We start from the raw sequence: 14,673 nt of genomic DNA, 5'->3' as shown, positions 1-14,673 counted from the left end.
ACAAATTTCATGATGTAGTCTGAAGTTTGCTTATGCGTGTGATTGTGATCCATGTTCATTTGATTAGGACTGAGCAAGTATGTTAAAGCAGCATCATAGATAGAAAGAGTAAGAGAATCACATCACCATCACCACAACTTTACCACGCTAAACAAAAACTTTGTTCAATCGTTATACTTACCACTTTTGGCCAGCTGACTCTGCTCACTTTTTCTCTCAGAGACGTGGTCAATATAATTAACAAGAGCAAAGTCAGGAAGAAGGCACTGCAGCTGACAAACTCGAAGAAGTAAAGTGCATGACAGTTCTCGCAGGATGCCACCACCTCCTCCAAAACAAAGGCCAAAAACGAAAAGACCTATTCAGGGCACAAAGCAAAAGAGAAATTAAGACAAATATACAACCTGCAAGTTATGCTGTAATGTAAATACAGGCCATCTACAGGTTACAAAGACCCAACTTAATGACCCCCCTACAAATGAGTGAGCCCCCACATTAGATGCAAGAATCTAACGTATTTATACAAGTTTGTGTCTACGAATGGCAGACCTAGTTTCTTTCTATCGCTACCTTTAGTAATTGTTCCTTTATAAGTTTTGCACTTTTGTGGTTACCAGATTATGTGCATTTTCTGACTTATGCACAACGTTAACATGGACGTGTTTGAAAATAGAACCCGTTTATTACTGCTGTTGATCATCAGCATGCAATTCCTAATCTCTATCACAGTAGCCATACAAGGAAACCTGGATTGATAAATATTCATAACGCTGATGATTTTTCTGCTCCATCTGTAAAGATTGCCAGAGCCACCCAATGACCTGATGTACTTAAGTCGGTAACCACACCTAGTGATCAGTTGGGCTGATGGGGAAGTGGTCATCAGCAGGGAAATGCAATTTTTTGACAAGTTATTAGCGCAAACTAACCAGAAGCCAGGACTGTTTTAAGAACGACCATTTGGCGGTTATTAATGAATATGAACATTGCAATGGGATATCCAGACTATTTGTGCTCATCACTGAGGCACGGCCCACATTGACGCTGTAGTTTCTGATGCTTTCAAAGGATATTGACCACAATAGAGAGGCTCTGGTCAAAGCATGCTTGATTTATCATGGAATGGTCAGATTGGATGTTGCCAGAGAGGGCACGTCTACCTTTTTCAATTTGGGATTGAAGCATTATCTAATTCAAATGTCCAGTTACTCAAGTGATCAGTTACTCAAAATGGTGTGAAGTACTGTTAGTGAGTTCATGGCTCCCTAGTGAAGCGCTGAGGAATTAAGGTCAATTCTTGCAAGCTAAGATAGCAAATTAGGTCTAAAATAGGCTTGATAACAGGAAGCAAAAGGCAATAGTCGAGGAGGGTAGCTTTTGAGATGAAAAGTCTGAGGCTCTTGGTGTACAAGGTTCCATACTTGGATCCTTGCTGTGTGTTGTATACATTAATGATTTGGGAATGGATGCAGAAAATAAGATTATTTAGTCTGCAACAGCAGAATATTGTTTTTTTAGTGAGGAGAATATTGGTAGAGTGCAGAATGATCTGGATCAATTGATAGAATTAACTGAACATTGGTAAATGGAATTTCATCCTGATAAGTATGACAAGTGAATGATGGACCTTGGGAGGACTAAAAGGTGTAGGACATGCACAATGACTGCGGGAATATTAAAGGACTTCGTGTAGAAGTCCAAGGGTTTATGAAATTAGCAGCACAATCAGTTAAAGTGGTTAAGGTGGCATGTGGGCATATGACATCAATCAGTCATATGACAATAGACAATAGGTGCAGGAGTAGGCCACTCGGCCCTTCGAGCCAGCACCGCCATTCAATGTGATCATGGCTGATCATCCCCAATCAGTACCCCATTCCTGCCTTCTCCCCATATCCCCTGACTCCGCTATCTTTAAGAGCCCTATCTAGCTCTCTCCTGAAAGTATCCAGAGAACCGGCCTCCACCGCCCTCCGAGGCAGAGAATTCCACAGACTCACAACTCTCTGTGAGAAAAAGTGTTTCTTCGTCTCCGTTCTAAATGGCTTACCCCCTATTCTTAAACTGTGGCTCCTGGTTCTGGGCACATGGGCACCCGTGTGGGTACAAATGAAAGGCATTGGTGTGCTCATATCATGTGAAAGGCTATAGAGGGGTGGAAAAAGACAATAGAACATAATCTCAGTGAATGGTGTTTGTGATACGGTTAGTGCAATTTCAATGTTGTGGCAGGAGTATAACTTGATACAAGCTTTTAAAGTTGGAGAAAACTAGAATAGGTGAACCAACAGCTGCAAAACAAAACATTAATCATAAAACAAGTATGTTTGAGGGAAAGTACAAAAAAACAGGGCATGCATTTATTTATGGAAGTTATTTTGTGCACGTTATGGTAATTTTACTTAAAGAAAGCAATCATGATACTTTATGGCACACAGCACCACCTAGTGCATATACATAGATTATTGACAACTTCAACTTCAAGTCGTCAACGTAATAGCTTTGGATGCCTTGAATGTGCTGCCAGCTAGGATGGTGGAAGCAGAAATATTAATAGTATTTAAGAGGCATTTAGATAGAACGGCACAATGGCATATCGGGAGAGTTGCTCTATTACAGCGCCAGAGACCCGGGTTGATCCTGACTATGGGTGCTGTCTGTATGGAGTTTGCACGTTCTCCATGTGACTGCGTGGATTTCCTTTCGCAATCCAAACACATGCGGGTTTGTAGGTTAATTGGGTTTTGTAAATTGACCCCAAAGTGTCGGATAGAACTAGTGCACAGGGATTGCTGGTTGGCGTGAACTTGGTGAGTTGAAGAGCCTGTTTTCACACTGTATGTCTAAAACTAAACTAAAAAATGAAAACTAAGATAGACATATGAATATGCAGTGAATGAAGGGAAATGGATCACATATGGGCAGGAAGGATTAGTTTAAGTAGGCATTAAATATTGTGGGGCCGAAGGGCCTTTCCCAGTGCTGTACTGTTCCATGTTCATTTTTTTTACCTCTTTACTGGACCATCAGGTCAAAAATCTAAACGTTGTTTGCATAAGCATAACATTAGGTTATGGACTTAAAGGTGGCCATGGTTGTAACTAAATGCGTCAAAGCATTGCGTGACTGAGCACTTAGAGACTGCTATCTAAGGACACAAAGTGCTTGAGTATCTCAGCAGGTCAGGCAGCATCTCTGGAGAACATGGATGTGTGACAGTTTGGGTCAGGACCATTCTTGAGACTGAATGGGGGGGGGAGGGGGGGCTGGTGAAGGAAAGAAAACTGGAAGAGAGACAAGGGCAGGACAAAGCTTACATATTGCCACTGACTACAATGTGTTGACATTAGCCACACCTAAACAACAGAAGGCACGGTGTCCAAGGATTTGGATAGCACCATCTATCTGTGAAGAAATTCTTGACTTCTTTAGTTTAGTTTAATTTAGAGATACAGTGTTGAAGCAGGCCCTTTGGTCCACCAAGTCCTCGCTGACAGTGATCCCCGCACACTAACACTATCCTACACACACTAGGGACAATTTATAAATATAACAAGCCAATTAACCTACAAACCTGTACACATTTGGAGTGTGGGAATAAACCTGAGATCCCAGAGAAAACCCACACGGGTCACGGGGGAAACGTACAAACTCTGTACATACAGCACCCGTAGTCAGGATCTAACCAGGCTGATGCTAAGGCACCAACTCTAGAGCAGCACCACTGTGCCACCCTATTCTCTATCAGAACATTCAGAATTGACTTAATCGTATTGACTGTCATGGTATGGTACCAAATAACGAAAGTGGTTTTGTTGAACAGAACCAATTATTGAATGAGGAGGATCAGAGATGCATAATGAGGACACATTGTTACTGCCCTTCCAAAGGCTGGCAATGCCGCATGGTAATTTCAGCTCATGGTTTATTTTAACTGTTAGAGGCATGATTAAATAATTCCACTTGAAGTGAAAAATGAGTCATGACCACTTTTGATGAGTGTAGTCCAGGAAGAAGAGATGGGAAATACCACACATAATGTCAGTGACATATACAGGAAATTCTTTCTAACAGAACGGAACCATTACATCTTAGATCAACTCCAGTATGCAGCAGACAAACAATGTTGATGCTCATGCAGCCAAGCCCACACTTCAAACGCACGAACAACACAAAATTAACTGGCGACACGAGAGACTGCAGATGCTGTAATCTAGAGCAAAAAACAAACTGTTCATGGACCCAGTGTTTCAACCAGAATAATCTACATTAATGATCTAGATAAGGGGATTGAAGGCTTCGTGGCCAAGTCTGCAGATGATGCTAAGATAGGTGGAGGGGCAGGCAGTGTGGAGGAAATGGGGACTCTGCAGAAGAATTTGGACAGGTTAGAAAAATAGGTAGATAAGTGGCAGATAAAATTTAGTATAGCACAATGCTTAGCCATGCATTTTGGTAATAAGAAGAAAGCCGTAGATTATTTTCTAAATGGAGAGAGAATCCAGAAATCGGAGGTACAAAGGGTCTTGGGAATGCTGGTGCAGGACTCCCGAAAAGTTAATTTTCAAGTCAAATCAGGAGTAGGGAAGGCAAATTCAATGCTAGCATTTATATCAAGAGGATTGGAATACAAAAACAGAGATGTAATGGTGAGGCTCTTAAGGCGCTGATCAGGCCGCATTTGGAGTACTGTGAGCAACTTTGGGCCGTATACCCGAGGAAGGATGTGCTGGCTCTGGAGAGGGTCCAGAGGAGGTTTACAAGAATGATTCCAGGAATGAGCGGGTTAGCATATGATGAGCGTTTGACAGCACTAGGCCTCTACTCACTGGAGTGTAGAAGGTTGAGGGGAGACCTCATTGAAACTTACAGAATAATAAAAGGCATAGAGTGGATGTGGAAAGGATGTTTCCATTGGTGGGAGAGTCTAGGACCAGAGGTCAGAGCCACAGAATTAAAGGGCGCCCTTTCAAAAAGGACGTGAGAAGGAACTTCTTTAGTCAGACGGTAGTTAATCTGTGGAACTCATTGTCACAGAGGCTGTGGAGGCCAAGTCAGTGGATATTTTTAAAACAGAGATAGACAAACTCGTGATTAGAACGGGTTTCGAGGATTATGGGGAGAAGGCTGGAAAATGGGATTAGGAGGCAGAGATCATCTATGATTGAACGGCGGAGTCGACTCGATGGGCCGAATGGCCTAATTCTACTCCTATAACTTGTGAATTCAGTGGTGCAAGCAGTATCGGTTGAGAATGTGGGGATGAATTGCAACATTCTCAGGACTGAGTGGAGATGGAACATGGTCAGTATAAAGAGGAGAGTTGGGGGGGTGGTAGATGACTGAGATGGGGTGAAGGGTGCTAGGCAGATGGGGGACCCTTGGAGTTCGAAGATGGGCAATTGAGTAATAGGTGGAAGTAGACAAGGGGAAAGCAGATGAAACCAGGGGAGAGGAGGGTCAAGGTGGAAATAGCTCTAGAGGATAATAAGTAGAAACAAAGTTACTAGTGTCAGAATCAGATAAGTAAGGAAGCTGATAATTGGAACCATTAACAGAGATGAAGGGCAGATGGAACCAGATAGAGGAGAACTTCTGGTGGGTGAAATGTGTGGATAGAAGATGGAGTGAGTCAGGAGGGGGAGGAAGCAAAAATTGGTGTTGGGAATTATGGGAAAGGGACCAAAAATGGAAGAACAGGAAATGGATCAGAAGGGGAGAGAGGGAGCACAGAAGTGGGTGTTGCAGCGGTAGAGTGTAGAGAGAGGTTGAGCAGGCTAGGACTTTATTCCTTGGAGCACAGGTGGATGAGGGGTGATTTAATAGAGATAACAGAGTGCAGAAAATCCTCAAGGGCGAAGGTGAACATCCGGAAGTGGTAGTGCATGTCGGCACAAACGATGTCGGAAAGAAGGGGATGAATATTCTGCAGCGTCACTTTAGAGAGCTCGGAAAAATGCTGAAAAGATGGACCTCCAGGGTTGTTATCTCCGGTTTGCTTCCAGTTCCTCGTGCTGGCGAGAGCAGGAACAGGGAGATACGGGACCTGAACGTGTGGCTGAGGAACTGGTGCACGGGGCAGGGATTTAGATTCTTAGATCACTGGGATCTGTTTTGGGGTAAGGGGGAACTGTACAAAAGGGACGGATTGCATCTTAACAGGTGTGGGACCAGCATTCTGGCAGGCAGGTTTGCCACTGCTACACGGGTGGTTTTAAACTGAATAAGGGGGGTGGGGTGTCAAATGGGATAGTGGAGGATGGAGTTAAAGGGAAAGGGTTTCTTAAATGTGTGAGCGTAGAGACAGAGGGGTGTAAAATGAGGGTAGAAGCAATAGGTAGCAAGGTGAAAAGTAAAAGTGGCAGGCAGACAAAACCAGGGCAAAAATCAAAAAGGGCCACTTTTCAACATAATTGTATAAGGGGTAAGAGTGAAGGCTTTGTGTCTCAATGCAAGGAGCATTCGTAATTAGGTGGATGAGTTGAATGTGCAGATAGCTATTAATGACTATGATATAGTTGGGATCACGGAGACATGGCTCCAGGGTGACCAAGGCTGGGAGCTGAACATCCAGGGATATTCAATATTCAGGAGGGATAGAGAGAAAGGAAAAGGAGGTGGGGTAGCATTGCTGATTAGAGAGGAGTTTAACGCAATGGAAAGGAAGGACATTAGTTTGGAGGATGTGGAATCGGTATGGGTAGAGCTGCGAAACACTAAGGGGCAGAAAACGCTGGTGGGTGTTGTGTACAGGCCACCTAACAGTAGTAGTGAAGTTGGAGATGGTATCAAACAGGAAATTAGAAATGCGTGCGACAAAGGCAAAACCGTTATAATGGGTGACTTCAATCTACATATAGATTGGGTGAATCAAATTGGCAGGGGTGCTGAGGAAGAGGATTTCTTGGAATGTATGCGGGATAGTTATCTAAATCAACATGTAGAGGAACCAACGAGAGAGCAGGCTATTTTAGACTGGGTATTGAGTAATGAGGAAGGGTTAGTTAGCAGTCTTGTTGTACGTGCCCCCTTGGGCAAGAGTGACCATAATATGGTTGAGTTCTTCATTAGGATGGAGAGTGACATTGTTAATTCAGAAACAATGGTTCTGAACGAAAGGTAACTTTGAGGGTATGAGACGTGAATTGGCCAAGATTGACTGGCAATTAATTCTAAAAGGGTTGACGGTGGATATGCAATGGAAGACATTTAAAGACTGCATGGATGAACTACAAAAATTGTTCATCCCAGTTTGGCAAAAGAATAAATCAGGGAAGGTAGTGCATCCGTGGATAACAAGGGAAATCAGGGATAGTAACAAAGCGAAGGATGATGCGTACAAATTAGCCAGAAAAAGCAGCATACCGGAGGGCTGGGAGAAATTCAGAGACCAGCAGAGGAGGACAAAGGGCTTAATTAGGAAAGGAAAAATAGATTATGAAAGAAAACTGGCAGGGAACATAAAAACTGACTGCAAACGTTTTTATACATATGTGAAAAGAAAGAGATTAGTTAAAACAAATGTAGGTCCCTTGCAGTCAGAAACATGTGAGTTGATCATGGGGAACAAGGATATGGCGGACCAATTGAATAACTACTTTGGTTCTGTCTTCACTAAGGAAGACATAAATAATCTGCCGGAAATAGCAGGGGACCGCGGGTCAAAGGAGTTGGAGGAATTGAGTGAAATCCAGGTTAGCCGGGAAGTGGTGTTGGGTAAATGGAATGGATTAAAAGCCGATAAATCCCCAGGGCCAGATAGGCTGCATCCCAGAGTACTTAAGGAAGTAGCTCCAGAAATAGTGGATGCATTAGTAATAATCTTTCAAAACTCTTTAGATTCTGGAGTAGTTCCTGAGGATTGGCGGGTAGCAAACGTAACCCCACTTTTTAAGAAGGGAGGGAGAGAGAAAACGGGGAATTACAGACCAGTTAGTCTAACATCGGTAGTGGGGAAACTGCTAGAGTCAGTTATTAAAGATGGGATAGCAGCACATTTGGAAAGTGGTGAAATCATTGGACAAAGTCAGCATGGATTTACAAAAGGTAAATCATGTCTGACGAATCTTATAGAATTTTTCGAGGATGTAACTAGTAGCGTGGATAGGGGAGAACCAGTGGATGTGATGTATCTGGACTTCCAGAAGGCTTTCGACAAGGTCCCACATAAGAGATTAGTATACAAACTTAAAGCACACGGCATTGGGGGTTCAGTATTGATGTGGATAGAGAACTGGCTGGCAACAGGAAGCAAAGAGTAGGAGTAAACGGGTCCTTTTCACAATGGCAGGCAGTGACTAGTGGGGTCCCAGCAAGGCTCAGTGCTGGGACCCCAGCTATTTACAATATATATTAATGATCTGGATGAGGGAATTGAAGGCAATATCTCCAAGTTTGCGGATGACACTAAGCTGGGGGGCAGTGTTAGCTGTGAGGAGGATGCTAGGAGACTGCAAGGTGACTTCGATAGGCTGGGTGAGTGGGCAAATGTTTGGCAGATGCAGTATAATGTGGATAAATGTGAGGTTATCCATTTTGGTGGCAAAAACAGGAAAGCAGACTATTATCTAAATGGTGGCCGACTAGGAAAAGGGGAGATGCAGCGAGACCTGGGTGTCATGGTACACCAGTCATTGAAAGTAGGCATGCAGGTGCAGCAGGCAGTGAAGAAAGCGAATGGTATGTTAGCTTTCATAGCAAAAGGATTTGAGTATAGGAGCAGGGAGGTTCTACTGCAGTTGTACAGGGTATTGGTCAGACCACACCTGGAGTTTTGCGTACAGTTTTGGTCTCCAAATCTGAGGAAGGACATTATTGCCATAGAGGGAGTGCAGAGAAGGTTCACCAGACTGATTCCTGGGATGTCAGGACTGTCTTATGAAGAAAGACTGGATAGACTTGGTTTATACTCTCTAGAATTTAGGAGAGTGAGAGGGGATCTTATAGAAACTTATAAAATTCTTAAGGGGTTGGACAGGCTAGATGCAGGAAGATTGCTCCCGATGTTGGGGAAGTCCAGGACAAGGGGTCACAGCTTAAGGATAAGGGGGAAATCCTTTAAAACCGAGATGAGAAGAACTTTTTTCACACAGAGAGTGGTGAATCTCTGGAACTCTCTGCCACAGAGGATAGTCGAGGCCAGTTCATTGGCTATATTTAAGAGGGAGTTAGATGTGGCCCTTGTGGCTAAAGGGATCAGAGGGTATGGAGAGAAGGCAGGTACGGGATACTGAGTTGGATGATCAGCCATGATCATATTGAATGGCGGTGCAGGCTCGAAGGGCCGAATGGCCTACTCCTGCACCTAATTTCTATGTTTCTATGTTTCTATATAGCGTCTCCAAAATGATGAGAGGAATAGATAGGATAAATGCACTGTTCTCAGAGTAGGGGAAGCAAGAACCAGATTTGAGGAGAAGGGGTGAAGTTTTAATAGGAACCTGAGGGGCATCTTCTTTTACACGAAGGGTACTTGTTATATGGACGAGCTGCCAGAGGCGGTAGTTGAGGCAGATACTATTACAACATTAAAAAAAAGATTTTTACAGCTACATGGAGAGGACAGGTTTAGAGGGATATGGGCCATATGCAGTCAGGTATGACTAGAGTAAATGGGGGAAATTGGACGGTGTAGGCAATGTGGGCTGAAGGACCTATTTCTATGCTGTATTACTCGATTAAACCTATTGACTCCCACAATAACCTAGCCTATACATTTTTCCTCCCCATTTGCAAGGATGCCACCACTTTCTCTCAATTTCTCCATCTCTGCTTTATCTTCTATGAAGATGAAGCCGCTCTTTGCAGGACATCTGAAATGCCCTCTTTTCCTGGAAATGTACCATCTCTTATACTGTGGTTGAGTCCTCTCACATTTTCTCCATTTCCTATAACTCTGCTCACACTCTCCCTCCTTCAGAAAAGAGATAGTGTTCTAATCTACGGCTTTCTTCTTATTACCAAAATGCATGACTAAGCATTGTGCTATACTAAATTTCATCTGCCACTTATCTACCCATTTTCCTAACCTGTCCAAATTCTTCTGCAGTGTCCCCATTTCCTCCACACTGCCTGCCCCTCCACCTATCTTAGCATCATCTGCAGACTTGGCCCCAAAGCCTTCATCCCCTTATCTAGATCATTAATATACAACGTGAAGAGAAGTGGCCGCAGCTTCGACCCTTGTGGAACTCCACTAGTCACTGGCAGCCGACCTGAAAAAGGGCCTTTTATTGCAACTCTTTGCCTTCTGCCATCCAGCTATCCATGCTATTTTCCCCCTTTAATATCATGGGCTCTCATTTTCCCTAGCAGCCCGACATTCGGCACATTATCAAAGGCCTTCTGAAAATCTAGGCAAACGACATCTACAGCCTCCTTTCCATCCGTCCTGCTATTAAATTCCTCAAAGAACTCCAGCAGATTCGTCAGGGTTCCTCCAGCAGTATTGCTCAAAATGACTTCATTGTGAGATGGAGAATTAAGGCCAAAAACTAATTTTTGACTTCCAAGATTTTGACTATCTACCCAACAACATTGTAGGAGCACGTCAGCACTGAGAGGACTACAGCAGTTCAACAAGTTTATTCATGGATAACCCCTTGAGATGGACAGTCCTCGTTTTCGAGGGGGTCCAACATAGAACATACAGCACAAGACATAACATACATAAAGGCTCTCATTGATCCACCTACCCACACACCAATCCCATAACCCCTCCATCCCCACTTGTTACAGTTTATAACAATTGTTAATTGACTTTACATATCCAATAATAATAATAACAGTTATATGTTACAGCACAAATGATCACACACAGAGCAAGCTAGATAAAGGAGCTTGAAGACTCTAATACTAGAAACAGGTACATGGTTTTATAAGGAAGGGTAAAAGTGTATTTTTAAATAGACGAAATGAGCTAATAGTTCTTATGGTACTAGGCAGAGTGTTCCAGTCAGAAGGAGCTTTGAATTTAAATGCACGTCTCCCAATTTCTTTGTTAGTTCTTGGAATGAAAAAGAAGGGTTGCTGAATATGTCTTAGTGAGTATGAGGGTGTGTATGGTAATAGGTCTTGTTTTAAATAAGAAGGGTAATTGAGATGGATGCATTTAAAGATGAACTGGAACCAGTGGTAGCATCTTCGAGCGTGGGGGGATAACCAGTTTAGAGTTTCGTACATAGAACAGTGGTGAGTTATATATGGACACCTTAAAATAAATCTGCAAAGACTATTATAAACTACATTGAGAGGTTGAAGATGTATATCAAATGTATTCTGATAGACAATATCAGCATAATCCAGTTGGTAGTAGTAGTTGAGAGACCCATTAATATTGATTAAGTCTGTACATCTAAAGACAATTTATATTTATACAGGATTAAAATCGATCAAAAATGTTTGGACCATTAATGCGATATCAAGGTTGAAAATATCTCACTGACAAAAATATATTCAAATTGAATAAGCAACAAGAAAATTAAGTTCAATTATGTGTTCTGATTAATAATAGGCCAGATTGCTCAGAATCACTGGAAAAGATTTAGCAAGTAAATAGATGGGGTCCACATAACAAGCCAAATACAAAATAGCCCTGTGTTGTGATTTCCTGAAACCATATTCTAATAATCTGAAAAAATTCTCAGTACAAAAAGTGAAGTGACACCGTATCCAAATAACATAAATATTTCCAAAAATGGCTTTATATTTAAAAATCCCTCAAACTCCCCACCAAACATATTGAATTGTAACGGTTGCCCTTTTACTGCAAAACACAGGTTGTAAGACATTCTGAAACCAGACAGTGTAGTTTTGCAGTGACTGGTTTTGTACAGTTATGAACCAAAGGGCCTGGCAGAAACCCACTGTCATGGGGATAGCATGCAAGTGTTCGAAGGTCAAACCAAACTCTCTAGAGCCACTTAATCCGTGACTCTTTATATTTTTGACCAGTGTACCATGTTGGACTTTGACAATAGGACATGCTAAAATCCACCTAGACTACATCAAACACAATGCCCTCCTCAATGCTCTGTATCTCCTCAAATAAGGCTATAAAATTGGTTAGATATCATCTTTCCTCAACTAACTGGTTGAACCAGCAAGAGAATTGATGAAAATGTGGCGAGAATAAAGTTAGATAAATGCCAGGTTCATGTAAATGGGTGCTAGATAGTCAACATGGACTCATAGAACACAGAGCCGTACATTACAGAAACAGGCCATTCAGCCCACAATGTCTGTGCTAAATATACCAAGAGAAACTAATATAATTTACCCACACATAATCCATACTCACCCATTTCCTGCACATCCATATGTATCTAAATACCTCAAATGCCACTATCATATCTGCCTCCATCATCACACCTGATACCCACTACCGTGTTTAAACATTTGCACCACACATCTATGAACTTTGTCCTCCTCGCCATAAAGCCATGCTCTGTCACCTTTGATATTACCACTCCGGGGAAAAATAATTCTGGCCAACTACCCAAGTGAGCCTTCCATAATTCTATCAGTTCTCCCCTTAACTTCTGGCATTCCAGAGAAAACAATCCAAGTCCGTCCAACCTCTCCTTATAATTAATACTCTTTAATCCAGGCATAACCTGGTACAGGAACTCCAAAGGAGCTGCAGTTATTCTTCTATGACCCACCTATACTGATATTTCTTGATTAATCTGTGCCTTTCTAAATGCAAGTTTAAGATGGATGCCAATAATCTGCCCACCAACAAAATCAATCTAATTACCCTAAAGGTTCAAAGGCAATTACCCTAGTTACCCTATACTTATTTGGTTTAACCTTTCGTCTTATTAAACAATGAAACCGTCACACACTCTGGTACCATCTTCATTGGCAGGAAAGACTGAAAAACTGGCGTGATATGCCTCCAATTTCCTCCCTTAATTCTCATAGTCTGACCCCTAATAGCCTAGAGATTTATTCACTTTTAACTCCCTCTTCTGCTACATTTATCTCAAACTATTCATTTAGAAACGTATCTACTTTCATACACTTCTTCATTGGCCCCATGTTCCCTTTGCTATACTCTTCTAAAACATCTTCTGACTATTATTTTAATTTACAGTATTTACCCTATAGTGTCTCTTTGGTTTCCTAATTTCCCTCTTAGTTTCACTACCACATGTTCTATACTTGTCTGGTCTTTGTCAGGTCTCAGACAAGCGTTACTTTTTGTTTATTAATTTATCGAATGTTTTTTGTTGTCAGTTTAATTAGGCAATGTCAGAAAGACGAAGAAAGTTATTGATTTCAGGAAATACGGTGATTTTCAGTTAGCATCAATGGTACCAAAGTGGGAATGCTCAAGAGCTACAAGTTCTTAAATGTTAATACCATCAACAATTTGTCCTGGACCAACCACATTGACACTATCTATAACAGCCTTATTTGGCATCAGCCCTGCCCAAGAAAGCAAGAAATGTCAGAATTGTGCATATAGTTCACTCAATCACACAAAACAGCCTTCGGTCTATCAACTCCATCTACACTTCATATTCCATCGGGAAAGCAACCAACTTAATCAAGGAGCATTTTACAACTTGGTCATTTCCTCTTTTCCTTTCTCCCGTCGGGCAGAAGGCAAAGCTCAAAAGCACTTACCACCAGATTCAAAAACAGTCTTGCTCCCACTTTTGTTATCAGACAGCTGAATAGTCCTCTCATAAATAAAGGGCATAGTCCCAATTCCCAAACTCATTGTGGTCTTTACACACAATCTATCTGTCTAGATTTCTCTGTTATTGTAAACCCAATAACGTTGTGACACTATATTCTGCATTCTGGTATTTTTCTCTTAGTACTACCTGTTGTACTTGTACATGGCTTGATTGTACTCATGTATAGTATGATCTGACTGGATAGCACCCAGTTCTTTCATTGCATCTTGGTACACGTGACACTAATAAACCAACCAATAGTAATTTGCTCCCAATTTGTAGGTGAGCAATGGCAGCTTGGTAAGGCAGGGAACTGAAGAGACTGTGATGTAAATAGCTACTGGGAAAATTAGTGGGAGAATGGGGGTACTCTTGGAACCAGTGTAGACTGGGCTGAATGGCCTCCTTAGAGAATAAAGTCATTCCCATAATCAATAACATTGTACCATTGCACAACTTAAAAGTCCTGTCATTTAACATAGAAACAAAAACTCATTTCTGTACATCTGACCATTTTTCTCGAAACCAGAATGCAAGTCATCCATCTGCCATTCAAAAGGAGAATGGATGATCATTTAACTCAGTTCCAGTTTTCAGATCTCTTAATTTCATTTCAATCCCATAATCTGCCAAATGTTGGTCATATGTGTAAAGTGCTCCAAGGTTTAACAATCCTACTTCTCCATCTGCCCCCAAAGATATTTCTCTCTGTACCTCACTACTAATTAGTTACATACATACTACAAGATTATATGGCTCCAGTTCTAGATTACTCATCCAGAGAAAACTGCTTTGCAGGTCTAATATGTCAAGCTCCATACATATAGGGAACATGTCACTGAGATTACAGCTCTCTTCAGTTTTGAAAATACAGGCACATCCTCTCCACCAAAGGGTCTAGAGGAAGCACTGCCTCAGAAGACATTTATTAACAAAAGCCCACACACCCTGGCCCTGCTCTCATCTCACTGCTACAACTAGGAAG

General features: G+C 41.9%; 1 protein-coding gene across 4 annotated transcripts in view; it reads right to left on the bottom strand.

Annotated features, from left to right (window-relative positions):
- cmtm6 (CKLF like MARVEL transmembrane domain containing 6) overlaps window positions 1-14,673 on the bottom strand; it is a 65,551-nt gene that overhangs the window by 18,698 nt on the left and 32,180 nt on the right. For all 4 annotated transcript variants that reach the window (XM_033012345.1, XM_033012347.1, XM_033012336.1 and 1 more), the window contains exon 3: window positions 182-358. In XM_033012345.1, coding sequence (XP_032868236.1) covers window positions 182-358 — 177 coding nt within the window. The remainder of the gene's footprint in view (window positions 1-181; window positions 359-14,673) is intronic.

Source organism: Amblyraja radiata, chromosome 2 (assembly GCF_010909765.2).
Source record: "Amblyraja radiata isolate CabotCenter1 chromosome 2, sAmbRad1.1.pri, whole genome shotgun sequence".
NCBI lineage: Eukaryota > Metazoa > Chordata > Chondrichthyes > Rajiformes > Rajidae > Amblyraja > Amblyraja radiata.
The sequence above is the reverse complement of the archived record's forward strand: the minus strand, read 5'-3'. Positions and strand labels throughout refer to the sequence as shown.